General features: G+C 52.8%; 1 protein-coding gene across 6 annotated transcripts in view; it reads left to right on the forward strand.

Moving 5' to 3' along the window:
• Positions 1 to 254: 254 nt before the first annotated feature.
• MYO9B (myosin IXB) overlaps positions 255 to 27852 on the forward strand; it is a gene marked incomplete at its 5' end in the record, with an annotated part of 34469 nt that continues 6871 nt past the window's right edge. For 2 of the 6 annotated variants that reach the window (XM_080988700.1, XM_080988699.1), the window contains 28 exons: positions 255 to 1148; positions 7379 to 7473; positions 7716 to 7778; positions 8278 to 8377; positions 8894 to 8994; positions 9271 to 9400; positions 9764 to 9853; positions 10783 to 10899; positions 11316 to 11450; positions 11896 to 12017; positions 12340 to 12481; positions 12566 to 12761; positions 14682 to 14757; positions 16611 to 16700; positions 17841 to 17954; positions 18487 to 18526; positions 19324 to 19446; positions 20353 to 20433; positions 20927 to 21037; positions 21384 to 21506; positions 22774 to 22923; positions 23550 to 23716; positions 23921 to 24820; positions 25436 to 25493; positions 25943 to 26073; positions 26656 to 26810; positions 27171 to 27361; positions 27596 to 27694. In XM_080988700.1, the coding sequence (XP_080844826.1) occupies positions 300 to 1148; positions 7379 to 7473; positions 7716 to 7778; positions 8278 to 8377; positions 8894 to 8994; positions 9271 to 9400; positions 9764 to 9853; positions 10783 to 10899; positions 11316 to 11450; positions 11896 to 12017; positions 12340 to 12481; positions 12566 to 12761; positions 14682 to 14757; positions 16611 to 16700; positions 17841 to 17954; positions 18487 to 18526; positions 19324 to 19446; positions 20353 to 20433; positions 20927 to 21037; positions 21384 to 21506; positions 22774 to 22923; positions 23550 to 23716; positions 23921 to 24820; positions 25436 to 25493; positions 25943 to 26073; positions 26656 to 26810; positions 27171 to 27361; positions 27596 to 27694 (4749 nt within the window). The remainder of the gene's footprint in view (positions 1149 to 7378; positions 7474 to 7715; positions 7779 to 8277; positions 8378 to 8893; positions 8995 to 9270; positions 9401 to 9763; positions 9854 to 10782; positions 10900 to 11315; positions 11451 to 11895; positions 12018 to 12339; positions 12482 to 12565; positions 12762 to 14681; positions 14758 to 16610; positions 16701 to 17840; positions 17955 to 18486; positions 18527 to 19323; positions 19447 to 20352; positions 20434 to 20926; positions 21038 to 21383; positions 21507 to 22773; positions 22924 to 23549; positions 23717 to 23920; positions 24821 to 25435; positions 25494 to 25942; positions 26074 to 26655; positions 26811 to 27170; positions 27362 to 27595; positions 27695 to 27852) is intronic. The other 4 variants (XM_080988701.1, XM_080988703.1, XM_080988702.1 and 1 more) reach the window with 4 other exon arrangements.

The raw sequence follows: 27852 nt of genomic DNA on the forward strand, positions 1-27852 counted from the left end.
ATGGCAACTAGACATTCCGTTTTGGCGACTGCAACCTCAGTTTAAGGAGCCGTTTTGTGCCCTGCTTATATATCTTGAGTTTCTAACGCTGCCAGTGAGGTAGGTTAGGCTGAGAGAGAGTGACTGGCCCAAAGTCACCCAGTGAGCTTCATGGCCAAGTGGGGATTTGAACCCCGGTCTCCCAGGTCCATTGCCCAGCGCCTCCGCTTTGGGATCCTCCCCTGACCCGTCTCTCTCCTTCCTTTTCCTTCCAGACACCCAGCCCCGCAGCCGAGCCCAGGGCGGTATGCCGAGGCAGGATGAGCGCGAAAGATGCCGGCGGTGCAGCTTGCCCCGAGAAGGCGGCCTACACTCTTCATATTTACCCCCAGCTCTCGGCCGAAAGCGCCTCCTGCTGCCGCGTGACGGCAACCAAAGACGCCACCACCGCCGACGTCATCCGGGACGTCATCGGCTCCCTGCGCCTGGACGTCTCTAAGCACTACGTGCTGGTGGAGGTGAAGGAGTCGGGCGGGGAGGAGTGGGTGCTGGACGGGAACGACTCCCCGGTGCACAGGGTCCTGCTGTGGCCCCGGCGGGCGCAGGACGAGCACCCCCGGCAGGATGGCTACTACTTCCTGCTGCAGGAGAGGAACACGGACGGCAGCATCAAGTACGTCCACCTGCAGGTGGCCTCCGGGGAGGACGAGGGGCGGGAGGAGGCGCGGCGGCTGGTCGAGCGAGGCTTCCTCCCCTGGCTGCAGGAGGACGTCAACGACCTGTGCAACCTGCCCAACCTGACGGAGGCCACGCTGCTGGAGAACCTCAAGCGGCGCTTCCTGAAGCAGAAGATCTACACCTACGCCGGCAGCATCCTCATCGCCATCAACCCCTTCAAGTTCCTGCCCATCTACAACCCCAAGTACGTCCAGATGTACGAGAGCCACCAGCTGGGCAAGCTGGAGCCCCACATCTTCGCCATCGCCGACGTGGCCTACCACACCATGCTGAAGAAGCACGTCAACCAGTGCATCGTCATTTCCGGGGAGAGCGGCTCCGGCAAGACGCAGAGCACCAACTTCCTGATCCACTGCCTCACCGCCCTCAGCCAGAAGGGCTACGCCAGCGGGGTGGAGAGGACCATTCTGGGCGCTGGGCCGGTGCTGGAGGTGAAAAGCAACCCGTAAAACACTCTCTCTGCTGTCAAGTCCTTTTTGTAGCCGGGAAGGATGGGTTCGGTCTCTGGGGGTCTCAAGTGGGGAGGGTTGCTTCTGTGGAGCTCAGGCCACTGGGGGACAGGATGGGTGGCTGGTCTAGATGGGCTCGCTTTGAATCTTCTCAGGTCCTTACGGGAGATTCAGGGCAGGCATAAGAAAGTACAGTACATCTTTACCCAGTGCTGGGCTAAACAACAACAACGTCATTGATATGCCCCCCCCCCTGCCTGGGTTCCCCAGCTACTCTGGGCGGCTAACAAATGAAACAAAGTGAGCACAGTAAAACGTCAAACATTTAGAAACTTCCCCATGCAGAGCTGCCTTCAGCTGTCTTCTAAAACTCAGATGGTGGTTTATTTCCTTGACATCTGATGGGAGAGGCTGCCACCACCGAGAAGGCCCTCTGCCTGGTTTCCTGTAACCTCACCTCTTGCAGGGAGGGAACTGCCAGAAGGTCCTCGGAGCTGGATCTCCGTGTCTGGGCTGAACGATGGGGGTGGAGATGCTTCTTTGGCTATACGGGGTTGAGGCCATTTAGGGCTTTCAAGGTCAGCACCAGCACTTGGAAGCGTAGCGGGGAGCCAGTATAGGATTTGCTCCCACGGGCTGTCATGATGACGCCCAACTTGGATGGCTTTGAAAGAGGGTTTGACAAATGCGTCAGGCTGCCGAGGGCTACCGGCCGTGATGGCTGTGTTCTGATTCACCAGTGAGGAGAGATGCTTCTGTTGTCTCCAGCTCCTGCTTGCAGTCTTCCCCTGGGGTATCAGGTTGGCCTTTGCGAGGACGGGAGGCTGGTCTCCATGGGCTCACTTTGTCTGGACTCAGCTGCTGCAAGGCTCCTCTGACGTTCTTATATGGGTTTTAAGCCGCTCACTATTGAGGTTTTGGTCAGCTCTGAGGAAGGAAGTATTAAGACGGGGCCTTTTCCTCTGTGCTGGGCGCTGCTTTGTTCTCAGTGCAGGGCTCTCCTCCTGACTCTCTCCTTAGCAGCATCTTCCTCTCTCTCCCCCCCCCCCCCAATTTCCCCCCCGGGATTTCAGAGATCTCTCCTTATTTAGTCATATTTGACCCATGCTGTCTTTCACAAATGGAGATTAAGAAACAGGAGCGGGGGGGGGGGAGCAGGTGTCATTGGATGTTGGCTGCCGTTTTCTTTTCTAGTCCTGAGCTGAAGCTGACCTCATGGCTTGGTTTTCACTTAATCAGAGCGAGAGGCAGCAAAAGTCTCCACAAAGACCTAGCCTTTCTGCACAGTGTAGAGCTGCACTCTGCTTTGCATAGGCCTTTCTTTCTCATCCCCCCCCAACTGCTCTTTTTCTGTCACATGCTTGCTTCTGTTTCCTAATCCTCGGAGAGCAAAGAACCCTCTTCCTCAAACAGGCTGGCTGCAACTCAGGTGAGCGGCTTCCGTCACTCCTGGGTCCTTGCAGAGTTCCAGGGTGCTCCCAACACCAGCCTGCGCCGTTTTACCACTTCAGCACACCAGGCGCCGTCCAAATGCCTTAGGGACTCTGGATTTGAGGAAGGTTTGCTCCTGAGCCTTTTCTTCTTCCCAAGATCTCCCACAAGGTAGAGGAGATTTAGGGTCAGAGTTTCCCTTCTCCCAGATGGGCAAGCCCCATCTGCCCCTCACTTCCCTCTACAACAGGGGCAGAAACCCCCTTATTTACCGTTGGGGCCCCTCTTGGTCTTGTCTACTCCATCCTCTGAGGCCTGTCTTCACATGCAAGGGAATTCCCTGAGGGTTTGAGACCCACCAACACCCCTCGCCTGGTTTAGCCAGCCAGTTGAAGCTGCTCCCAGGGTGTGGCCGTTACTGCACGCTGACAGCTGAGTGCAGGGTGGGGACCAAAGGTGGACAAACTACCCCCAGAAGGAGCATGAAATGTCCCCCACCAGAGGTCTCCCCCCCCCCATAACGCCCTGTACACCCCAGAGCAGTTTACAATAGTAGTACATAAAACCGTATGTAAAAAAAATGAGCCAGCTGTTGTGGAAATGTGTATTCCTAGTTGCCTGAAGTAATAGACAAATTCCCAGCCGGTGCTTAAAAATGGAAAGGGAAGGCATCTGCTCAGCTCAGGAGCATGCAGGAAAAGCACTCTCTTCCTCCTATACATGGGAGGAGCATCTGAGAGACTTTCTTCCAGTTGCAGCTCAGATTTCAAGTTGTTAAGGACCACTGGAGAAAGGAGCCAGTCACTCAGTAGCAGAGCAGCCGCTTTGCAGGCAGACTGTCCCTGGTTCTGCCCCGTTATCTCCTGGTAGGAAGGAAAGACCCCTGGAGAGCGCAGACCACCTTTGGCTAAACAAAGGATTAGTCTGAACTGGGATGAGACAGTTTCTTGCGTTTCTCAGAATAAGCATAATAATCCTTTTCCTGTGCTGCAGACCAGTCAGCGCTATTTATTATTTGCATTCAGAGCCTTTAATCTGGGTGGGGTTCCAGAAACATAATAAAATAAATACTGTTAAAAGCAGAAAATAACACCTGGGGGGACGGGACACAGCCACTCTTGAGCTTTCAAGCCAGCTGGCTCAGGCTTCCTGCTGTCCTCGCCCCTTATGTCCAAACGTCTCTGTATTTTTATCTGAATATTTTATTTGTACTGTGTAACGCCCAGGTCTGTGGTTGCTTGCTTGAGATCACCAGAACAGAAGAGCCTGCAGGGTCAGGCCAAAGGGGGCCCCCTCTAACTTGGGGCTGGGGAAACATTTGTGGCCTCCTGCTCCCAAGCATCATCAAACCCAACAGCCAGCATGGCCCAGTCTTCCGTGGAGGAGGATGATGATGATGGGAGTAGCATCTGGAGGGGCCACAGGTGCTCCCCCGTCCTCTGCTGCAGCCTTTCTCAGCCTTGGGCCCCCAGCTGTGGTTGAGACTACAGCTCCCACCACCCCCAGCTAGCAGGACCAGCGGTCAAGGATGATGGGAGTTGTAGTCCAGCAACATTCAGAAAGGCTGCTCTAGTGAGTTTCTCAGCAAGGTTTGCGATTTTGCTTGGACACATAAATAAGCTCCGCTCTCTTAGCATCTCTGATTTCTTAAGCCCAGGTAAGGAGGATCCACCTCAGCTGGCAAACAGAGACAGGCGCTGCCCCCCGCTCCCCCCAAAAAGAAACCTTGCTTCCATTCATAAAGTGACTTGGGCAGGATGCTTCAGAGCTCCTGCATGGTGCGTCTGTCCTTCCCTCTCCCCTCCCCACCTCCGCCAGAAAGCAGAAGTGAAGATCTCTGAGGCTTGGCTACCTCTTTGAGCTTCTTCCACTTGCGGTCTGTCGGCCAAAACAGGAAGGAGGTCGCTGCGGGGAGCCCCTTCGGGATCAGCTGATGGCATGGCATTGGTTGCTACTAACTCATTCAGACTTTCGGAGGGGGAGAGAGGAAGGGAAGTCCTTCAGGCTCCATTTGAGGAAAAGTTAAGAAGAGCCTGATGGCTGAGGCCAGCGGCCCGTCTAGTCCAGCGCCCGACTGGGCAGCTCTTCTGAGAAGCCCACAAGTTAGGGGGACGTGAGCGCAAGAGCCCGCTCCCCTCCTGTGGTTTCCTGCAACTGGTAGCATTGCTGCCCCCAGCAGTGGCATCAGAGCATAGGCATCATGGGTGCCTTTGGGAGGGTGCGGCAGATGGTACTAAGGGTCTTCAGGTGCTCTGAAATATCATAAGGAAATGCGAGGACTCCTCCCAGAATGCCTGTGTGGCTGCAGGCTGTTTGGGAAGCGGAGATTCTTGTGCAGTAGTTGGGAAGAAACACCCCCCCACACACACACACATCTGCCTCCAGAAATTCATTTCTTGGAAGTTTCCGAGAAAGGGCTCTTGCTCCGATGCTTTCAGAGTCATGCCTGCCTTCTGGCATGGGGAAGAGAGTTCTGCGTTGAGCCAGACTCCTCTCAAGCCCTTGGCTTCCATGGCTTCAGGGATGACTTCTTCCATGCCACTGGACTCGCCAGGGGATGAAGCCCAATGAAATGGGGGCCGGGGGCCGGGAAGAGAGCTACTGGCAGCCTTTTGGGGCACAGATTCTGTCCTGACACTGCAGGTAGCATTTTGGAGAGTGTTTCTTTTTCGTTCTCTTAATCTAGCAACTTACTTTGGGTTTTGGTGGGGGTGGGGGGTTTTCTCTGAGAGGCTGTAAGAATAGGTGGATACCCTTTCTCAAAAATAGCCACATTTCGCTGCCACGGACATGGTTTGGGGACTTTATATGGCCCAGCTTGGGTTTATTTTTTATTTTTTTTAATCAGCTTTGGAGAATTTGCTCTGTAGTTGGGCTAAATACCACACAGATGAGGTCATCACACTCTTGGGTTCCTTTCAGAAAACCATAGGCGGCTTACATGGGTAATTGTAAAAGGGGCGGAGAGGAAAGGAAATTAGGAGATCGGTCAGGGCAGATTGAGCTTTTAAACCCAGGCTTCCCAGTTCAAAATTCATGGTGTTTCTCAAAATGACCTCAATGCATCCTGTTGGAACAACGAGAAACCTGTCGGTTTGCAACAAAATGGAGCCTGCGTAAATCTAGGAATGTGACCTAAAGTGCAGGGAGGGAGTTGGGGATTGAGCTCTCAGCAGTCCTTGAAGCCAGTAGGGTCAAAGGTCTTGGATGGTGGTGGTGATGATGATGGCATCTGGTAACATCTGGAGGGCCACAGACCTTCCTCACCCCTGACCTAAAGCCTTCTTTAGTCATCCAGCCAACAGACATTCAGCTGTGAGGAAAGATTGCAGCATCCGGGTCTTTATAGTAAAGAGGAAAGGCGAGTGAGAGGTGACTGTCCAGTTTATAACATTCTGTATGGCTTGGAGAAAGCGTGTTCTTCTCCCTCCCTCATAACACTAGAATTCATGAAGTGAAGCTGAATGTTGGAAGGTTCAGGACAGACAAAAGAAAATGCAGGGTTAGACTGTGGAACTCCCTCCCACAGGAGACAGTGGTGGCAGGAGGCACCCGCTGCCTGTTGTCTCGCACCAGCCCTCTTACCAAAGCCCTCCCTTCCCTCCTGCAACCTTTCGGAGTTGAATTGTTCTGGAAGCCACCTTTGGTCTTTCTTTGGGGTGGTTTTTGTTACTTCACCTTCTCTCCCCTCCGTTTCTCACTTTCTTCCTGGGTTCAGCCCAGGGGGTTGCAGCTGATGGTGAGGAGGTCATCAAGTCAACAGGTTTTCTGAGAGAGGAGGGTGAGGGAAGGCCCTAACTTCCTCTTTTTAAAAAAAGAAAGAGCCTTGCTTATTCTTCTGATGTCACAAGGATGTTGTGTTGGCTCTGTGACTCTAGGATAAATGAGTCAGCCCCAGTTTGGGGTTGGTTTCCACCCAGGCCTGTGAGCTAGATGCTAAATGTTGTGGGTGTTGCAGCCAGCTGCCTGCCGCAACGCATGAGTGTGTGTGTGTGTGTGTGTGTGTGTGCACTTGCAGGAGGGGAGTAGGTGAGAAAGCTGTTTGGTCCAGCCTCCGTGCCTCGTTTCTGGCATCCATCTGTCTCGAGAGACAACAGAGTGAACCTGGGGGTGAAGTCAAACTGTAACCTCCACGGGTTGCAAACCTGGGCAGGGCGCATGGGCTGCCAGACGACAAGACTTCCCTCTCGGCCTCACTGATGGGGTCCAAAGGAGGACTGGTGCTGAACTTTGTTTTACAAGCACAATAAATTTATATAGTACGCTTTTCTGGATTTAAATAAGACTGGGTGATGTGCTGCCAGCACTTTGAGCTATGTGTGTGAGAGAGAGAGAGAGAGAGAGAAAGAGCTTTGTTACTCTATCCGAGTGTCAACAGCAGAGCCTAGCACCTGTTGTGTACGGAAAATCTCTGGTTTAATCCTGGCTGCCTTTAGTTATTTGAGTAGAGAAGAGGAACAATTCAGCTCTTTATAAGCATAGACCATGGTTTGCAGACCGTGAGGACTAGAATCGTACATTATTTTTAGGGCAAGGGCCGCAGCTCAGTGATAGGGCGCAGGCTTTCCTCGCTGAATGTCCCAGCTGCGATCCATTTAGGACTGGGATTGTCAACAGTCCAAGAAACCCCAAGAGCTACTGCCCATGAGTGTCGCCGGGGGGGGAGGGGGAGCTGCCCCCCATCAAGGAAATAAGTAAAAATACTTAACTGACCAATGCTACTGTCAGTCGTTTCTGAACTTTGCTGCGGACATTTGCCTCATCATTTCACTTCACTGCAGGCCTTTGGAAATGCAAAGACGGCCCACAACAACAATTCCAGCCGGTTTGGGAAATTCATCCAGGTCAACTATTTGGAGAACGGCATTGTCCGGGGGTGAGTGCGGCTTCCAGGCTCTTGGGGGGGCAGCGTTGTCCTCGCTGTTTCACAAAGCAGTTGTCCTCTACCAGCAGAATATGGCTGGAAGTGAGAACCCCTCTCTTCCTTCCCCCCTTGTCGTTCATAAGGAAAATGGCCTGCCTGGCTCCACGGATTCTAGCACCATAGAACCTTGTTGCGGGGGGCAGCTGGTCTTTCTTTTCCTCCATTCACTCTTTTTTCCTCTTGGTGGATTCCAGGGCTGTGGTTGAAAAGTACCTGCTCGAAAAATCTCGCTTGGTGTCCCGGGAAAAGAACGAAAGGTGAGGAGAAAGTCTGTGGTTTAACTTGAAATACATGGTGCATTTTACACTTCGGAAAAGGGAAAGTCATCGCTAATAAATTATTATTATTATTATTATTATTATTATTATTATTATTATGCACCCAGAGTAGGAACCGAGGAGAGATAAGGGTGGATGAATGAGGGAGGGCTCAAATAATTTAGAAGCCAGAAATCTATTAAGACATGCAAAATCCCTGGGACCTGGGATTGAATCTCAACAGCCAGACACTGCCTTTAAGCCTAATGCACTGTGTAGCTTGTTGTGAAGATAAAGTGGGCACACTCAGGGGTGTAAACAGGAACGGGCAGATAACTTCCCAAATCTGCAGAGGCCCATACCTGTCCAGGGGGTCCGTTGACCATCTTCTACAGACAATCTGGATCCACTTCAGGTGCGCAAGCTATGAAAAGAGTGAGCCAAGCGGCTTCTGTTAACAGACACGTGTGTGTGTGTGTGTTCGTTCTCCTTCCTCAAGGAACTACCATGTGTTCTACTATTTGCTGCTGGGCGTCAGCGAGGAGGAGCGTCAGGAATTCCACCTCAAGCAACCCGAAGACTATTTCTACCTCAACCAGGTACACAAAGGCCCTCCTTATGTGAGCCTGGCTGGGACAGATGGCAAAGGCGCTTTTGTGTCTGCCCCACGCTCCAGAGGTAGTGGCGGGGGGGGGGACCCCAAACAGGCCTCCTTTGTTCCCACTCAAGTGTTCAGCAGGGATCGCCTTGCTCAGCCCCAGAAGGCCAGAGGTCACGTGTCTTGAGGAGGGCTTCCTAGCCGGGTCAGGCCTGATGCAGCCAGCTGGACACCCCGCTCTTGAGCACCACATGCCTCCCTCTTTTTTTTTTTAATAAAAAAAGTTATCCTTGTTTTATTCATGATATTTAATACTAACACACACATATCATAGAATCGTAAAGTTGGGTGGGACCTCATCTAGTCCAGTCCCCTGCAATGCAGGAATCTCAGCTGAAGCATCCACAGCCTCTGCTTAAAAACCTCCAAGGAAGGAACGTGACCACCTTTTGAGGGAGACCACGATTTTGTTTCTCTGCTTAGATTTAGTCGTTCATTTACTTTTTTCTTCTTGCAGCATAACTTGAAAATTGAAGATGGGGAAGACCTCAAGCACGACTTTGAGCGGTTAAAGCAAGCCATGGAGATGGTCGGCTTCCTTCCGGCGACCAAAAAGCAGTAAGTACATAAGAACATGGGAAAAGCCCTGCAACAGGGGGGTCAGGCTCACAGGGTGTCCAGTTCTCACAGTGGATAACTAGATACCCCAAAGGGAAGCCTTCCATGCTAAAAACATTTTTGTTTAGACAAGTCTACCCAGATATTTAGAAAGTTGCAGCCAGTTTTATTTTTTATTATGCCGCCCATCTGACTTGAGTTGCCTCAGCCGCTCTGGGAATCAGCACATGCAAGCTGGTGTCTTCAACTCTGCTTTCTGTGTTTTTCTTTTTCCAGGATTTTTTCAGTCCTGTCTGCTATTCTGTACCTGGGGAACGTCACCTACAAGAAGCGGGCGGCAGGTCGGGACGAGGGCCTGGAGGTCGGACCCCCCGAAGTGCTGGACATCCTCTCCCAGCTCCTGAAGGTTCCAGACCCCCCCTCATTAAGAAAATCTGCCAATTGATTGCCGGGGGGGCGGTATGGAGGGGACAATGACACCCAACATTTTACTTATTATTCTTCCCAAACATTTAGTTCTCTTGTTCTTCTTTTTGGAGGGCCACGGAGGTTCTCCACCCCGGAGTTTAAAAGTGAACCAGGAGTGGTGGAGGTTTATCTTGGGGGGGGGATATATGTGGCCTCCAGATGCCGAACTCCCATATATCTAATGGATGTATTTCATGGACTGAGGGGGACACTCTGGGCCAAGGGGTAGCAAAACCACTGCAGGCTGGCTCCGTCAGGTCAAGCATTCCTGATCTTGCTCCCGCCCTCCCCACTCTTCCAGGTGAAACGTGAAATCTTGGTGGAAGTATTAACGAAAAGAAAAACGGTGACGGTGAACGACAAGCTGATCCTGCCCTACAGCCTCAGCGAGGTGAGATGGCGTGTGCTAAGAGCTGGCCAACGAGTGTTACTGACAGAGCACAGAGAAAGGCGACATTAATTTTTTTAGGAGTAGGTTGGATCACAGGGTGAGCTGAGCTGATGGGCTTCTTTATTTCGAGGTTTTCATAAGCTGCCTTAGGACAGTTCTCATGATTTGAAAGAAAACAACTAAAAAAAAAAAAAAGGAGAGAAGTGTCATAACAGCAGGAGTCACAGAGATACAGCTACAGCAGATGGGACGTGGGTGGCGCTGGGGTCTAAACCACGGAGCCTCTTGGGCTTGCCAGTCGGAAGGTCGGAGTTCAAATCCCTGTGACGGGGTGAGCTCCTGTTGCTTTGTCCCAGCTCCTGCCAACCTAGCAGTTCGAAAGCACGCCAGTGCGAGTAAACAGGTACTGCAGCAGCAGGAAGGTAAATGGCATTTCCATGCGCTCTGGCACTCGTCACGGTGTCCTGTTGCGCTTGAAGCGGTCTAGTCATGCTGGCCACATGACCTGGAAAAGCTGTCTGTGGTCAAATGTCGGCTTCCTCAGCCTGAAAGCAGAGATGAGCGCTGCACCCCAAAGTCAAATTCGACTGGACTTAACCCTCCAGGGGTCCTCCCAGAGCTGAGAAGGCCTGGGTTCAGTCTGGGGAACGATGCCCTGCTTGAAGCCATAGTGGCTGCCAGTTAGTGTAGACAGCACTGATCTTGGTGGACTCGTATGCTGTGGGTATTTTTTATACTGTGTACTGCCCTGAGATCTATTGATGTACAAGTAAAGAACACTAAGAGCAGCGCGGGTCCTGCTTGGAAGCTTCCCTTCCGAGCGTCTGGTTAAGTCAGTGTGGGAACAGGACCAAGAGGGCCCCCTCGAGCCTGATCTTCCGAGATTTCCTCAACGTTCCTTCGTCTGTGCCTCTTTCTCCAACCTGCAGGCCGTCACGGCTCGTGACTCCATGGCCAAGTCTCTCTACAGCGCCCTTTTCGACTGGATTGTTCTGCGAATTAACCACGCACTCCTCAACAAGAAGGACATGGAGGAATCTGTGGTGGTATGTCTTCAGGGAACAATGGCAGCCTCTGGGGCTGGGCGATACTTGCTTTTCAACGTTGCCAGCTAAACATCGCGATATGCTGATATATCACGATGTCTGGAATGTAGAGGCATTGGCAGGCTTTGCGGTTTCCCCCACATTGTGATTTCTGCATAGCTCACACACAGACACACTCATCATGATTTGCAGCAGTTATGAAACCGATATCACGATACAGACTTCAGATTGGTTTGGGACGATATATCAATATATTTCCCAGCCCTAGCAGACTCTCTGCCCCAATTACACACCCAACGAGCATGGCCTTTCTTGCCGCTTGCAGTCGGCAAAGATCACGGGCCCCACTGTCCTTCTGACGCCACCCTCTTTTGCTTCGCTCCTTCCTTCCTCCCTCCCTCCTTCTCACTGTACAGTGCTTTTCCATCGGGGTGCTCGACATCTTTGGCTTTGAGGACTTCAACACCAATAGCTTCGAGCAGTTCTGCATAAACTACGCCAACGAGCAGCTGCAGTATTATTTCAACCAGCACATCTTCAAGCTCGAACAGGTAAGGAATCGCTTGGGGGGTGGGGGCGAGCTTCAATATTCCAGGGCTGAAACGTTGGCGCTCCCAGCCTCTCTTTCTGGCCCACAGACCTCTCTCACCAGGCCTTGCTTCTTTCAGGGGTTTCACCCTGCTGGGAATGAAAATGCCTCTTTTCTTGCTTGGATGGGAGGATAATTGCTTGGATCTTACTGATAATTTAATTGTTTTACCTTGCTTGAAAACCCGCTTTCAGGGGTTTCCCCTCAGTCAAGCAGTAAATGAATTTCATGAAATGAAAACCATCCTCCTTCAAAGCATCCACCTCTTTGCACAAGTTAAAACCACCGCATGACCATTTGTCCTGCCCTCTGCCAGTCAATTCCATTGGACGCCGCCCCTCCCCAGGTCCTATCTCATGAGGCCAGGGGACATCGGCTTTTTAAGGGTCTGTTTCATTTGTCCACAGGAAGAGTATCAGAGCGAAGGGATCGCATGGCACAACATTGACTATACCGACAACGTGGCCTGCATCCACCTCATCAGCAAGAAGCCCACCGGCCTCTTCTACCTGCTGGACGAGGAAAGCAAGTAAGTTCAGTTGGCGCAGAGCTTGGCCTTCGACTGAGCTTTGCTCAGAGCAAACCCCGGGAAAGAGTGACATTTTCATGGAGGGTCCCTTCTGGCAGTTCCTGCAGCCAAGCTGGTGCCAAACATCTTGCTCTGCTTTCCTGTGTGTGTGTGTGTGTGTGAGAGATCTGACAGGCCAGGACCTCCATGCACACTGCCCATGCCTGCGCCCCGTGGAGGTCACTTTGGTTAGTTTTATTTCATGCCTGGAACCACACTCCATTGCCTCTCAAGACAGACGCCATCGACAACAATATGAGAAGTGTTTGTCTTTTCGTTTCAGCTTCCCGCACGCCACCAGCCAGACCCTCCTTGCCAAGTTCAAGCAGCAGCACGAGGACAACAAGTTCTTCATTGGGACGCCCGTCCTGGAGCCGGCCTTCATCATCCAGCACTTTGCAGGCAAAGTGAAGTACCAGATAAAGGTAGGAGGGGGGGCAGAAGCACTAGGTCTGGGGTTGCCTGCCTTGCTCTGCCTTTCGCCTTCACTGGCCCTCCCTTCCCTGCAGGATTTCCGGGAGAAGAACATGGATTACATGCGGCCCGACATCGTCGCCTTGCTGCGGAGCAGCGACAGCGCTTACGTCCGGGAGCTCATTGGGATGGACCCCGTGGCCGTCTTCCGGTGGGCCACGCTCCGAGCCGCCATCCAAGCCATGGCCGTTTTTGCGGAGGGCGGCCGCCAGAGAGCCCAGAAAATGGCAGGTGTGTGTGACATTTCACAATATTCATTTAAAATAAAGGTAAAGGGACCTCTGACCATTAGGTCCAGTCGTGGCCGACTATGGGGTTGTGGCGCTCATCTCGCTTTACTGGCCGAGGGAGCCGGCGTACAGCTTCCGGGTCATGTGGCCAGCATGACTAAGCTGCTTCTGGCGAACCAGTGCAGCGCACAGAAACACCGTTTACCTTCCCGCCGGAGCGGTACCTATTTATCTACTTGCACTTTGACGTGCTTTCGAACTGCTAGGTGGGCAGGAGCAAGGACAGAGCAACGGGAGCTCACCCCGTCACTGCGGGGATTCAAACCGCTGACCTTCTGATCGGCAAGTCCTAGGCTCTGTGGTTTAACCCACAGCGCCACCCACGTCCCTTCACCACTTAAATTGATTTAAGGTTGTTCATTTAAACAACCTTAAGTCAATTACTTCCCTTCTTTTCTTTCCGTGGTTCATTTTGCATACCATACATCCCTGCATGTTTTGTGACTGGAGGCAATGAACACTTTGTCTATGGCCTCCGGACACAATTCCCCCTCACAACGGCCCTGCAAGGCAGGTTAGGCCAGGAGAGGACAGTGAGCAACCCAAGGTCACCCAACGAGCTTTGAACCCAAGCCTCTCTTGAACCCAAGCACTCTACACACTTTGCCGCTTGGAGGACTTTTTTCCTGCTGGGTCAGAAGTGTGACACCTTAAAAAGACGCCTGTTTTTCTCTGTGGCATTGAGCTGCCAAGACTCCTCTGTTGCATTTTGCTGCAACAGAGCTAAAAGCCGGGTTTCTCCTCTGGAAAAGGAATGGATTGCAGCTTTAATGGCTGGCAATTATTTGCTGCATAATGGTGCTAGCTTTGACCCCAGGAAGGCGCAGCTTGTGCCAAGGCTGATATCATTTATCGAGCCGTCTAAAACCTTCCTTTATACTTTCAGGCCCTTGAATTAATTATTGCAGCCTGCTCCTTTTATCTGCAGTTTCCTGATCGCTTCTCGTCTGCTATTGCATTGTGAAGGGCCGTGGCTCCTGCTTTGCCTGCGCGAGATCCCAGGTTCCTTCCCTGGCGTCATCTCAGGGGCAGACTTTGGTAATATGGCGCCTTGAGCAAGGATAAGATTAGGTGCTCCGCCCCTAAATATTTATTATTTTCATGCCCTCCTCCCTCTCACTTTCCATTCTACACCTCCTTGGCTCAGCGCTCCCATCACCTTAAATTTGGCATTCCTGTTTTTAAAGTTGGTTTTGTATTTTTTAATTCCTTTATTGTGGTAACGGGGAGGCAGGCTTTTTTGCTGTCATCCCCTACGGCTTTTGAAGACGTATCTGTTTGCTCAGGCGTTCCTCAGCCTCTCGACCTGAGTCTCCTGTTTTAATTACTATGTTGTTTCAGTGGGTTTGTTTTGCCGTGCATTTTAATTACGTGTGTGTATATTTTAATGTTTGTTTTAGAGCGTTTGCACTCCACGCTTCAGGCAAGAGGGCTCCCCGGGCGGCTTACCTACAATCCATTAAGACAAGGTCGCCCCTGTAGGCTTACAGTCTAAAACAACACAACACACAAGGGGAGAAAGGGAAATCAGATGCTAATGTTTTCCTAACTGGTTTTTATACTGCTGTGAAGCTTATTTTGGCATTAAGTGTTCTGTAAACTAATAACAGATTACGCGATAATAAACCGCACAGGAGTCACTTTGGAGGAGCAGGCCAGGAAAGATCTGACATAAAAACAAAAAGGCCTGCAAGGGGAGGGCAGGCTCCCCCTTCGAGTGGCTCTTGCCTTTGTTGGGAAGCCTTTCCGAGCGACTGAAACCAAGAAAAACCTCAAAAAGTGGGGAGGAAAGACTGCTTGTTGCCACTGGGAATCTGTTTAGTGCCAACGGAGTCTCTCTCTCTCTCTTCTTCCCTGCCAGGCGTGGTCCGCCACGGACCCAGAGTACCCCTGGGCGAACTGCAGCAAGCCAACACCCCAATCGAGAGAGTTTATCGGTAGGCTTTGATTACTACTCTTACTTTCTTTATTTCTTTTAGACCAGAAAGGGGAGGCCTTGGATTGTCTCACTCCCTGCCCTTCTTCTCATCACATCCCAGTAGTCCTGTTGCCTTCACAAATATCCCTTTGGGTGCCTTTTCGAAACTTGTAACACACAAGCTTGAAACAAGTTGAGGGGGGGGGGAAATCCCTCGAATGGTGGGTGTGGGGCCAACTTGAAGAAACTCTAGCGGAAAGGAGAAGCTGGGGTAAAGTGGGGAGAGAGGTGCCCTGGTTTTGTGGGAGGGGCTGAGGACTCTGGGTCCATGCATTGGGGAAGCCAGGTTCTCCCCTTCACTGCTGTGTCTGGATTGGGGCCCTGCCTCCCCCCCACCGGCTTCTTCGGGCTTTCCCTTTATAGCATCTTCGCTTCCGCAAAGCCCCTCTCTCCGCAGTCCAAAGGGATGCGCAGGCCCTCTGCTTCCGGGGTGAGGAACCCTTTTCAGTGGGACACCTGAGTGGCGGGGGGGGGCAGAAGCACAAGTAGGCAGAGCACGCAGGGCCTGTCAGGTGTGTGGCCACTTCCAAGGGCCACACAGAGACACTTGGGGGAAGTGCATTTGTTCTCTGGGCCTGAGGTTCCTCACCCTTCCTCCTCCTTGTCGCCATCAGTGACCTGTACTCTGCATCCGCCTGGATATACACACGCTCTCTTTCTCTCTCTCTCTTTTTCTCTCTCTCTCTGCCTTCCTGTCTCCCCAGCCAGTGCTCGGATTATGGTGGAAGAGGTAGGCACCCCATGAAATCCCCCCACCCCTTTAACCATCTGAAATCTGTAGCTAAGGAGGTCATGGGGGGGGGAAGGAAGGTTAAAGTGGGCTGGTCCCTTCCGCACCTTTCTCTGATCCAGCCTCTCACAAGAGCACCCACCCCACCACCCTTCTTTGTAATGGGTGTCGTGACTCCACGCTTGGGTTGGTGGGCCCCCCTGCTTGAAGTTGCTGGTTCTGTTTTGCCTAGAGCTGTGTCCCTGGGCCGTTTCAGGGCCCCCGAGAGCCACCAGGGAGGCCGGTGGAGTCCGGGGCAGCAGCAGGGGAGTTTGGTTTACCAGGATCCTTCTCCCTTCGCCTGGCCCCATGAAAGAACAGTTAATGATGAAGTGGCCAAGTGGGGGATGACTCTGCTGAGTGTCACACTGATCCATCAACTGAACTTAAAAGTTAGTTCTGAAAGAGAAATGTGTCCTTTCCTTTTTAGGTCGGGCGGTGGCAGCCCTACAGGTGTCACTGGCCTCCCCAACTCCCATCACCATTCCAGTCTCCCAGTAGTGTTGGGGAGGGATGCAATTTCCCCCCATCCCTGATCCAGGCATTGTCCCAATTTTATCTGGAGAGATAGGGGAACTTCCTGAGTGAGTCATGCAAACTGCAATTCTGAATAAAGCTTTTTGTAGGCTAGGGGGCCCTGGGGGCGAGCTCATGGAACTGGTAGGGCAGCGGCCCCCTAAAGTATGGGAACTACTGGCTTAGCTTAATAACCAGGGCATCACCTTTCTCCTGCAGCTGCGTATTTGCAGCCTCTTCCTGGTTTCCAGATTTCTTGTGTCTTTCCTTTCAGCATGTTGTGTCCCTCCTAGGGGGTTGAGTATGTGTCTGCCCTCTGCCACCCCAAAGCATCAGTTGCTTGCACCCGCCTTTTCTCTCTGGGCATCTGAGCCGGCAATTGATGTGGAGGATGAAGACTTTGGGGAGTGGGGGGAGGGATATGATGATCTCCTTCCTGCCGCTGCTGCCGCCGTTCTCTGCTCGCTTCTGTATTACTCTGTTTATTTAGCCTCTCTCTGCATGTGTCCCCCCCCCCCTTTTTGCAGCTGCTCAGTGCTTGATTTCTCCTTTGATTGCTCTGAGGAGTTTGATATAAACGCTTTTGAGGACATCTTTGCTTCGTACGGAAGCAAGAAGTAAGTGGGGGAGAGGCGGAGGAGCGGGCTCGACAGCCAGGCGGAACGCTATCCTGGGCAGACGGACCTTCCGTGCCTGCCAGGCGCAGGGAACCAAGCACACAGGGCGGGCAGAGCGGGGGGGGGGGCTGGCACCCACCCTGAGTCGCAGCTCTAACCTCGGCCTTGCCGTAGCGTAAAGGTCCGAATCGGGCTAATTTCTGTCCACTCAGAATGTCCTGGCTGCAGCAGCCGTCGTGGCCCCCTGTTCTCAGCTTACTCAGTGGTGCAAAAATTGCAGCAGTTTACACCCTAAAGCTACTAAACATTTTGAGAAATTGAGGGGTGGGGGACATGCCATATGCAGATAATCCAAATCCGAAGGCCGTCAGCGCAGCCCGGAAGCATTGTGAAGTGTTCGTCTGCCCAGGAGAGGCTTTTCACACATTTCTGTTGTCCTCTTTCTGGTTTGTGCCTCTCTCTGGAGGGTGGCAAAGGTAAGGGTTTTGTGCGTGCGTGTGTGTGTGTGTGTGGAGGCACTTTCTCCGCAAGCATGGTGCATGAGTGGAGGGCTGGAGGAGATCTTCCTTGGCTGACCTGGGGAGCTAAACGTGGAACAAGAAGCATTTGTCCAGAGCCAGGGCTATGGGGTGGATCCAGAGACCTTTAGAGTCGGAAGGGACCCCCGAGGGCCATCTAGCGCAGCCCCCTGCAGTGCAGGAATATGCAGCTGGCCCCTACAAGGATTATTGAACCAGTGACCTTGGCATTATCAGCGCCAGGCTCTAACCAACTGAGAGATCTATAAATCCTGAGATAATTCAGCTCTGCAAACGGTGTTGGAAGGAATCTGAACAGGCATTTTATGTAAAAACTTGGAGGGAGGAGCAATGTTGTCAAATTAATGCTTGATAATTCATGCATATTAAGGACACTAAATTGTGATTGTAGTCAAGCAGCAGCAGCCCCATTTACACACCCCAAACCTCTAGGTTTAACAGCAGGTCAACTCCAGGACCATCTCCTCTCTTGTCACCCATCCTTTGAGCATGCCGGGCAATGGTCTCCTCTGTTTAATCCCTGGTGGTTCTGTCTCTTCACGGCTGTCTCTCTCTGTGTGTGTGTTGTGTTTCCTCGTGTTGGGTGTGTGTCGTGTCTTAGGGACTTGCATGAGCAAATAGTCAGAACTATCAAGGCCCTGCCCTGGCAGGGCGAAGATCCCCGCAAGCTCCTTCAATCGCTCAGCCGGCTCCAGAGGCCCACTTGCCACTTCCTGTGAGTTTGCGGTGGAGTGGGGGGGGGGGGCGGAGAGAAAACCAAGACTTGCGTGCTTTGCAAAATTTGCACGGAGGAGGAGAGTGGCAAGTGTGGAGCTAAGCAGGCGCTTGCAGATCTGAAGAGCTTACCTTGTGTGTGCTAGTTAGCAGCTGCAGGGACCACCCTTTGGGTTTCTTACTGACTTGCTTGCAACGAAAGCTCAAGCATAAAAGAAAAAGGGCGTGAAATCCTGACTTTTCAAAGGCTCGGGGCTTACAATCAAAGCAAGGAAGCGCCTTGCCGGATTGCAGGAGTTGTCAAGGCGGGATTAGTGTCATGGGACACGCTTTCCATGCCACCCTTTGGAGCAGGACCCTCCCCACCCCCCCACTTAGAGTCATCAGCTTATTATCTGGCTCCTGAGCCTGCTTTGCTTCATCTAATTTGCTAGGCATGGCTTCGCTGAACTAACGAAACCAGGGCTGCTGCTTAGCACTCATCACGCCAGTAACTTTTGAAAATACAGATATATCTGTGTCTATTTCAACAGGAAGAGCAGAGGCCCGAAGCAGAAACAGGCCATCCCAAAGGTGAGCTGGGTGGAGAACGTCCAGAGATTTGCTGGGCTGCGTTTTCCTTTAGAAGAGAAACCGTTTCAGGGGTGGTTGGGGGGCATAATGATGAAAGACAGCATAGAATAAATAAATTGTGTCAGTTTCACGTTGTCGCGCCCTGCAAAACGTGTGTGAATTTGACGCAGTACCAGAGTCACCTTGCTATGCAGAGAGAGAGAGCTTAAGACTCTCCGTTTCAGGGTTGTGGGTTCGAGCTCCACGTGGGGCAGAAGATTCCTGCATTGCAGGGGGGTGGACAAGATGATCCTGGTGGCCCTTCCAAGCCTATGGTTCTGTGATATGTATGCAAGTTACAGCTCACCCTCCCTGCCCAGTAACGCCATTTAAAAACAAATGAGCAGCAATATTCCGAAGCAGATGAGAGAGCTGGTGTGGTGTGGCCATTAAGAGTGGATTTTAGAACCCGGTTCTCCCAGGTCCTAGTCTGACACTCCATCTGGTATGTGGCACTAACTCTCCAAGGGCTTCTGAGCAGAGATCAGCACTTGAGGCCTCTCAGTCTTAGCTTGGAACAAAACGCCAAGTTTCCAGTCCTCATGAGGAGGCGGGGAATCAGGGGCACTGAGGCCCATTGCCAGAGCACAGCGGTGCTTGGCTGTTGTCCAACACACACGCACACAACTGCACAATGTCAGCGGAAGTGCAAACTGAACCCCTCGCGCTCAGTGCCAGCCGCACCCTGCCGTTGCAGAGGGCTTGGGGCTCGCTCCGTGGAGGGTGTGGCTCTCTAGCTGTGTCCCCTTTGGCTGCAGAACCTGCTGGACTCCAAGTCCCTGAAGCTCATTGTGAGCATGACGTTGCACGACCGCACCACCAAGTCCCTCCTGCACCTGCATAAGAAGAAGAAGCCGCCCAGCATCAGCGCTCAGTTCCAGGTGAGCAGGCGCCCCTCACCCCCGGGGGAACCACCGCAGGGACCTTCCACTAACCAAGACACACAGATCCGTGAGATTCCGGCCAGCCACTGTGATTTATTCCAGGGTTTCTCAAACTGTTGTTCTACAACTCCCATCATCCCCTCATTTCACTTTTAATTTGTATACCGCCTTTCTGCATTACTCAACGCAAGGCGGTTTGCGGCAACAAAGAACACACACCTTATAATAATCTGATCCAATGCAAAAAGTCATGATAAAACATAACTTTAAAGTAATATTCAATAATCTATAATAGCACATAATAGAATTAACTCTCAAAGCGTCAGCAAAGAGTAATTGCACAGAAATTCATTCTTAACAATTATAATAAATAACTACCAAACTGTGATCAATAAGAATCACTGCGTAAAATACCACAATACATACAAAACCATGTAAAAGGATCAAATTGAGAAACAGAGACACACAACTTCCCCACCACTTAAACTCCATCCCTGACCACTGGTCCTGCTAGCTAGGGATGATGGGAGTTGTAGTCCAACAGCAGCTGGCGAGACCCAAATTTGAGAAACCTTGATTTATTTCCTTATTTATTAGTTATTTGGCTGTATGCCACCTTTTCCTCCAAGGAGCTTGAAGGGATGTACACGATTCTCCCGCCCTGCTTGTTTAATCTTCACGACAACCCTGCGCGGTGGGTTAGGCTTGAGAGGCAAGGCCTTGAGGACACGCCCAGTGGGGGGATTCGAACCCTTGTCTCTCCCAGGCCAACATTCTAACCACTCGTATGCATGCAGCCCACCCAAAGCAGTTAGGTTGTCCCCACCCCCCACCCCCGCTGCCAGACCAGCTTTCACAAGGGGCAGCGCTTGACTCTTCTCTCGCACCTGTGACTCATTGCAGACCTCCCTCAACAAGCTCCTGGAGACCCTGGGGAAAGCCGAGCCCTTCTTCATCCGCTGCATCCGCTCCAACTCGGAAAAGGTAGGGCCTTCCCCCAGGAGGCTGTTGCATTCTGCTGGCACAGGAGCAGCCGACGGAGATGTCGCTGGGCTCCCAGCAGGGGCGGGGGTGACAAGGATGGGAGTCTGGAGCCCAGCAGCGTCTGAAAGGCCACAGATCAGGAGTGAGGGCCTTCTGTGCCCCGGTGCTTTTGAGCTTCAGTTTCCAGCAGCCGAGGCGACCCGACAGTCATGGATGATGGGAGCTGTAGTCCCACCTGATTCTTGGGGCACCACATGGGCTAATCTTGAATTAGCACGATGGGCTGATTAGTTGCAGCCCTGACAGGTCGAATCCTGCTCCTTCCATTTGCCAGGTACGGACTTGAGCTCTGCCAGTGTGAACCAGAGAGTGCTGGTTCTAGTTGTGGTGACCTCAGCAAACCACGCCCCTTGGGGTGGACGGGGCTTCTCGTCGGGGAGGGAGGTCAGCGCAGGCCGATCTCTGCTTGACCCTCTCCTGCTTTCTGTTCCAGAGGGAGCTCCTTTTCGACGAGCGCCTCGTGCTCCAGCAGCTCAGGTACACAGGGATGCTGGAAACCGTGAGAATCCGCCAGTCCGGCTACAGTGCCAAGTTCACCTTCCAGGTACCACTGAGCAGTGGAGCAGGCAGCTCTCTCCCTTGCCCTCATGCCAGGGAAGAAGACCCCCTTGCTTCAGCATCCACCAGAGATCCTGGCCGGGTTTATTCCTGGCTTGGTCTGGGGCAAACCTGTGCCCTCCTCTGCACTTCATTGGGGCATTGAAAGATTTCACTTTTTGAAATATGGCCACCCTACTTTAATTAGTTTATGAAGCTCTACTTTTATACGCTCTGGCCGGCAGCATCTTTCCAGGGTCTTGGGCACAGAGACAATTACACCTGCCACCTTCTCCTTTTCAGAAACCAGAGATGTTTGCTAAGTTGTTTGCTTCTTGTCGCTGCCTCCTCAGGATTTTGTCGACCAGTTCCAAGTCCTGCTGCCCAAGAGTGCCAAAGCCTGTAAGGAGGAGATCGCGGCCTTGTTGACAAAGCTGCAGCTGGGCGCCGGCAGCTACCAGATCGGGAAGACCAAGGTCTGTCCTTGTGGGGCTTGTTGTTGCTTCTGAGCCGACCCAATCTCCCTCCAGGAGCCGCAAAGTCTTCTTAAGAATCCTTGTGTGTGGAGATCCAGCCGCCAGGGGGGTTTTGAGCGCAAAAACCCCTCTTCCTGGGGGTACATTGATTTATTTTTAAAACTTGTATGAATCACACACATGCACCTATATTCATTCTTTCTTTTAATTTTTTTATTCGTTTTCATTTTTAGCAATGGTCATCATACTTGGATCATAATCATTTTACAAATAGGATTCTCAGAATGCCAAACTTCCCTCCACCCCTCCATGGTTTCGCTAAATACTCTTTTCAAACTGCATCGTATCTTATTCTCCAAATTTTCTTAAAACTCAATGGTAACCATGATTCTCACTTCATGGCAAGTGTTTTTTTTTACAATCCTGCCAATGTGTTTAATTGCTTACAGTATTCTTTCAAGCAGCTTATAAAATTAATCAGCTTTTAGTCTGTTGTTAACTTTTCAAAAGTCCTTTAGCTGTTGTTAATTTTATTGCTTTACCTTTTTTTGTAAACTGCTTTGAGGTTTTGTTTTGTTTTTACAGTTGAGCTGAGTATATACTGTACTTTTCGCTCCATAGGGCGCACCAGACCATAGGGTGCACCTAGTTTTTTTTGGGGGGGGGAATAAAGAAAAAAAATTAATTCCCGCCCCCCCCCCCCCCAGCCCCAAAGAGCAAAGAAGCCAAGACAGCGAGCGGGATCCACCCCACTGGCTGTCTTGGCTTCCTCTTTAGCCGCACGCAACCTCTCCAGCTGGGAGAGGCTGCGCGCGGCTTCGGCAGAAGCCAAGACACCGAGCAGGATGGATCCCGCTTGCTGTCTTGGCTTCGTTTTTAGCCGCGGGGCAGGGGCGGGGAAAGCCCGAGCTTCCCCCGACCCCAGCCCCCAAAACAGGTCCAGGAGCGGCGGCAAGATTGCGCGCAACCTCGCCGCCGCTCCCGGAGCTTGCGGATAGCTGCCTGAAGCCTGGAGAGCGAGAGGGGCCTGCATTCGCTCCATAGGACGCACATGCATTTCTCCTTCATTTTTGGAGGGGGGAAAGTGCGTTCTATAGAGCAAAAAATACGGTAAGTTTTACAAGATAAATTAACGGGCATTGCGTGGAAAGCGTGGCTTCAGAGCCATGGCGGTCGCTCCCGAGCTGCGCGAGAGGCCAGTCTTGGTCCCTTTCCCCAAGTGACCCGGCTGGCGCCTCCCTCCCTCCCTCCCTCCCTCCCTCTGCAGGTGTTCATGAAGGAGGCCGTGCGGCAGGCGCTGCAGGACACCCTCCACAAGGAAGTCATCCGCAAGATCATCGTCCTCCAGAGCTGGCTGCGGATGGTGCTGGAGAGGAGGCGCTTCTTGCGGGCTCAGCAGGCGGCCGTCACCTTGCAGGTAGGAGGGGCCTCCTTCCTCTCCCCGCCTCACAGAAACACAAGAAGCTCCCTTGCCCAGAGTCCGGCCCATCCTACTAGGGGTTTCCTGCACCGACAGGCAGCAGATTAATTTGCAGATGGGAGAGACTCAGTCCACACCACGTGAAATGGACCAGAAGCCAGGTGGTCCATCTGCCCCTACCTGCTAATAATAATAATATTTTCAATAATTTTATTATTTGCACCCTACCCGTCTGGCTGGGTTTCCCCAGCCATTTCATTTCATTACTATACTTGCTGATGTTTAATTTTAGTGTTTACTCTTGGATTCTAATGCCTTATTACATACTACATTCTTTAGTATAAGTTTTTTTTAAAGTTATTGTGACTTTTTATATAGGATCTGAATATTATTTTAAACAACGTATATTAAATAAAGTAATACTCAGTAGTCCATTAGAATACAATAGTACACAGTAAAATTAAATATCAGCAAATAATAGATTCACTCTTAACAATTACAGTAAATACTTTCTAAACTCTAGCCAGTAAAAACAGCAGCAAGTTGCAGTGCATAAAACAACACAATACAATGTGAGAAGCAAAGACGCACAGCTTCTCACCTGTCCTTCCTGGGCCCCCCAGGCTTGCTGGCGTTCCTACCGCATCCGGAGGGCGCTGGAGAGGGAGAACGCGGCCCTCTACATCCAGTCGGCGTGGCGCGGGTACCGGGAGCGGAGGTCTTACGGACGGGAGAAGGCGAGGATTTGCCTTGTTCAGGCTCTGGTCCGAGGACACCTGCAGCGCAAGAGGTGAGGGGGGCAAGGCGCGCTCTGTGCATTTTGAGCCCCAGGAGGGAAAACTGGGGTGCAGGAGGAGAACCCTGCTGGAACAGACCAAAAGTCCTCCAGGGCTGGCGGTGTTCAGCATTTGCGTTCGGTGTCTCCCTTCATTTACTCTTACCGTCTCCCATTAAACCAACTGCTGATCCCCCCCCACCGCACCTTGCAATCTAGATTTCATCAAATGATCGCCGACAAAAAGCGAGAGGAAGAAGCGGTCGCGCAGGCTCTTGGGGAGCAGCAGCAGCAGGTGAACGGGCTACACCAGCCAGAGGAGCACGTCTCAAGCCAGGCTCTGGCAGAGCCCACGGAGGCGTCCCTGGATCAGACAGGCAAGGCAGAGGACGAGGAAGGAGCCGGGAGCAGCAGCGACAGCAGGGACCAGTCCCCTCCGCTCTCCCAAAAAGGTCTGGCCAGCAGCCGGGAGAAGCGGGCGTTCCGCCGGCAGAGGGGCCTGGAGCACAACGAGCTGCAGAGCAAGCATGTTGCCTTCTCTGTGGATGACCCCCGCAGCAGTGGGGAAGGCGGCCCGTCCAGGGGGGGAGGGGGCCACGCGCCTGAGCGGCCCAGAGCAGAAGGGGAGCAGGAGGCGGGGGTCTCCCCTCAAGCCCATCCCGGCGGCGTGCCGGGAGAGAGAGCTCCAGGCGGCAAGGAGGACCGGCTTCCTGTGGACGGTGGCATTCTGGCCCCTGCACTGAAGCAAGAGGACAGAGCTGGGGCCAAAGAGGACTCCAATGGGCTGGGGAGGCTGGACAGCCCCAAAATCCGCGTCAGCCAGAGCTTCACGTACCCCGAGAGGCCCACGGATCTGGCCCTCGTCCACCCTGGCGGCCTGGCCAGCAGCTGGAGCTTCCGGAGCCCGGCGGACAAAGGCCGGCGGGCGTCTCAGAAGGAGCTGGACAGCCCCCCCTCCTTCCACATCCAGCGGTACCAGGATGACCCCGGGAAGCTGCGGGACAAGCGGGAGAGGTGGAAGGGGAAGAGGCGGCTGGCCGGAGGCGGGCAGAGCGAGGGGCTGAGCCAGTCCTTGGACGAGAGGGGGCAGCCGGCCCGGTCTCCCTCCCCACAGCTCAGGTGAGCCCTGCTGCACCCGGCTTCCAGGGGGTGGAAGGAGCACTGAATCCCCCAGGACTCTTTAGGGGAAGCCAGGAAGCAGCATCACAGCGCTTTAAGCGCAGGCTATAACTATGGCCATAGTATCCGGCCAGGAGAGCTTTTGTAGAGTCACATAAGCCAAAGGAGAGCAGCTCTCCCGGCTGGATGAGATATTGAGAAGGATCAGAGAAAGGGCTATAATGCAGGATTGTGTGCCCTTCCCTATACTTGCTTGATTTCTTTCCTGCCTGTCAATTTTGTGGCTGCGGCCTCCGTATTTGGAGGGGTGTTGAAAGGACCAGCGGGAAGCCGCTTTCCCCCCAACCCCTAAAAATGCAGCAACCCAGTTCTGTCTTATTTTATAGGCAGACAATGCGATATCAAAGCCAAACAACAGTGGCCAAAGAGGGCTAGCTTTGTGCTGACGGTTTGTCCGAGCAGATTGAAATCGTGCCTGTTCTTGGCCTCCAAGGGGCCCCCTTTCCAAAGCCGAGAAACACCTGGAGCCCTCCAGCAGCAGGCTTCCCAAAGGGGCTCCCCGATCCCTGGAATGGGTGGCTCCATTTTGAAACGCCTCTTTCTCCCTCTTTGCAGGAAAAAGGAGACGGCGTCTTCCTTGGACGACATTCCCAGGCTCGCTGTCCCCACCCAGGTAAGGGCAGCGCTCAGGCAGATTGGACCTGGTTTGTTTGGTGGGGGTGCAGTTACAGAATTCTGCCCCCCACCACAGTTTGAGGAAAGAGTGGCAGAGGGTCCTACGTGTTGCATCCGGCAGAGTTCTACGCAGAGAAGACTCACTGGAACTAACAGATGGAAGTTGCTTGTGCATGTTAGTTTCAGGGGTTCTAGTCTGAGTAGGATTGGGTTGGTACAGCCCCAGTGTGTTATTCCTGCATCAAACCAGCTTGCTAGGAATCACAAGCAAGGAGAATCGCTGCTGTGGGGCTCCAGTCCTGCTTGTGTGTTTCCTAAAAGGGGCATCTGGTCAGCCCCTGTAAGGACTAGATGCCAGGCCCCTTTGGGTTGGATCCAGCTGCTGCTGGAGTCTTCTTCCTTTCTCACGAGCAGTTTGCTTCTTTCCATCTCGCACAACAACCTCAGAACGTGCTGGAAGGTGACCGGAACGACAAGAAGCCTCTCACACCACCCAGGCAGGCCCAGGAGTTGCTTCCTCCATCCGTCCTGGACGCAGCCAGCCCCACAGCCACCGCCGGCCAGCAGGTGGACGGCAGGTATGTGCTCATGCTCTGCTTGTCCAGGCAGAAAACCCAAAGGGCTCTTTCAGTGTAGACATTGGCGCTGGAGAGCCCCCCACCCCACCACCCCGTGCTGTCCTAGTATCCCAGACCCACTCTAACAACTTAGCGGTTGTTCTACAAAGGGAGCTGCTCTGGTGCAAAATTCATGGTTGGCAACGCTGCTCCTTCTTCACCTCTTAGGGTCCCAGCCCTTGTTTTCTACAGGCCCAGCCATGCGTCCCCAAGTTTGGGCCTTGTGGGACAGAGTCGCCCCTGATCCTGAGAGTCATTGTGGGGTGGGGGGAAGTGTTCTTCCGCCTTAGATCCCCCCCAGCCGGTTCCTATTAGCCCCACCTAGTTTAGCCACCCGGATTGAAAGCCAGGTGTATGATGATGATGATGGTGATGATTTATTATTATAGCCGCCCATCTGCCAGCTGCTTTGAGCAGCTTGGAGGGAAAGGGGGGTTGCTGTGTGATGCTGGAAATAAAATACCGAGCAGCGGCAGCTCCTTCTGGCTGGCAGGCCCTTTCATCCTGCCGCCATCCTCCTCAAAGCCTCCTTTTCCCCATCAGGTCTGCCTTCAAGAGCCCCCTGTGGAAATTCTTTGGGCCAAAGCCAGAGAGGAAGAACCTCAAGGAGAGTCCCAATGTGTCGGACGAGGGCGAGAGTTTCCAACTCTTGGCCTGCGTGCTACCCATGGAGGGGCCAGCGCAGAGGGTGGCAGAAGGTAAGGTTTATGAGTAGCTGGGTATGTGGTGAGGAGAGAGAGAGAGGCAGGGAGAAGGGAAGAAGGGAGCCTTTCCTGGGTGGTTGACCTCCAGGTCTCGCAAGCATCTTGCCTCCTGTACAAAACATACAATTCACATTTGTTGCTCTGCCTACCTCTGCCTTGCCACCCGCAGGCGGCCCTCGGAAGCTTGCCCAGGAGAGAATGTGGCCCTCAAACCGACAAGCGTTTCCCCTCCCCAACATAAGCTGAAGGCTTGGCTTGTGCGTCTTCTCTGAGGGGTTTCTAGCTGGGGGGGTGGTTATGGGCTGTCAGAGAAGAGCCGCCTTGAGCCCCGCCCTCTGCGTTTGTCCCCCGCAGCTCCCTCCGGGCCTCCGGACCACCCCCCTGGGGAGGAGCGCCAAGCCAAAGAAGGGGGCAAGGCGAAGAGAAGCCGCACCCTGAAGATCAGGAAAGTGAAGACAGCGCCCGAGAAGTGGCGTGCGCCGTTCCTGAGGGATATCACCAACGCCAACGAGCTGAAGTACTTGGACGAATTTCTTCTGAACAAGGTGAGAGTGGCCCAGCCACAAGAGCTCAGGTTTTTTTGTTCTGGATTTCAGTTCATCTTAAAAAGCTGTCCGGATGCCTGAGATGGCTGCATCATTAAACAGAGGAATCAAAGTGACTTAACCAGATAGAGCACAAACAGATAAATCCAGTTTTTATAGAGATTACAGAATGCACCATCCTCCTCAGAGTATCGGCGATTAAATCTGTGTCTCTGCTTCCCCCGCACCTCCCAGATAAACGATCTCCATTCGCAAAAGTCCGCCATTGAGTGCTTGTTTTTCGAAGCCACCGAGAAGTTCCGGGGCAACATAAAGACGATGTACTCCACGCCCGTAAGTAGCACTGGGATCGGGGACTTCGTGTCTAACGTCCTGCTCCCACCTTTCCAGACTGAGGAAGCGCTTCCTCAGCAAATCAGAGGGGAATCCCCTCTAGCCCAGAGCCCTGTGCGGCAGAGGCGGCTGCCGTTGTCGATCGGGCAACGTGCGGA

The sequence above is a fragment of the Podarcis pityusensis genome (assembly GCF_964106645.2).
Source record: "Podarcis pityusensis genome assembly, chromosome: 18".
Classification (NCBI taxonomy): domain Eukaryota; kingdom Metazoa; phylum Chordata; class Lepidosauria; order Squamata; family Lacertidae; genus Podarcis; species Podarcis pityusensis.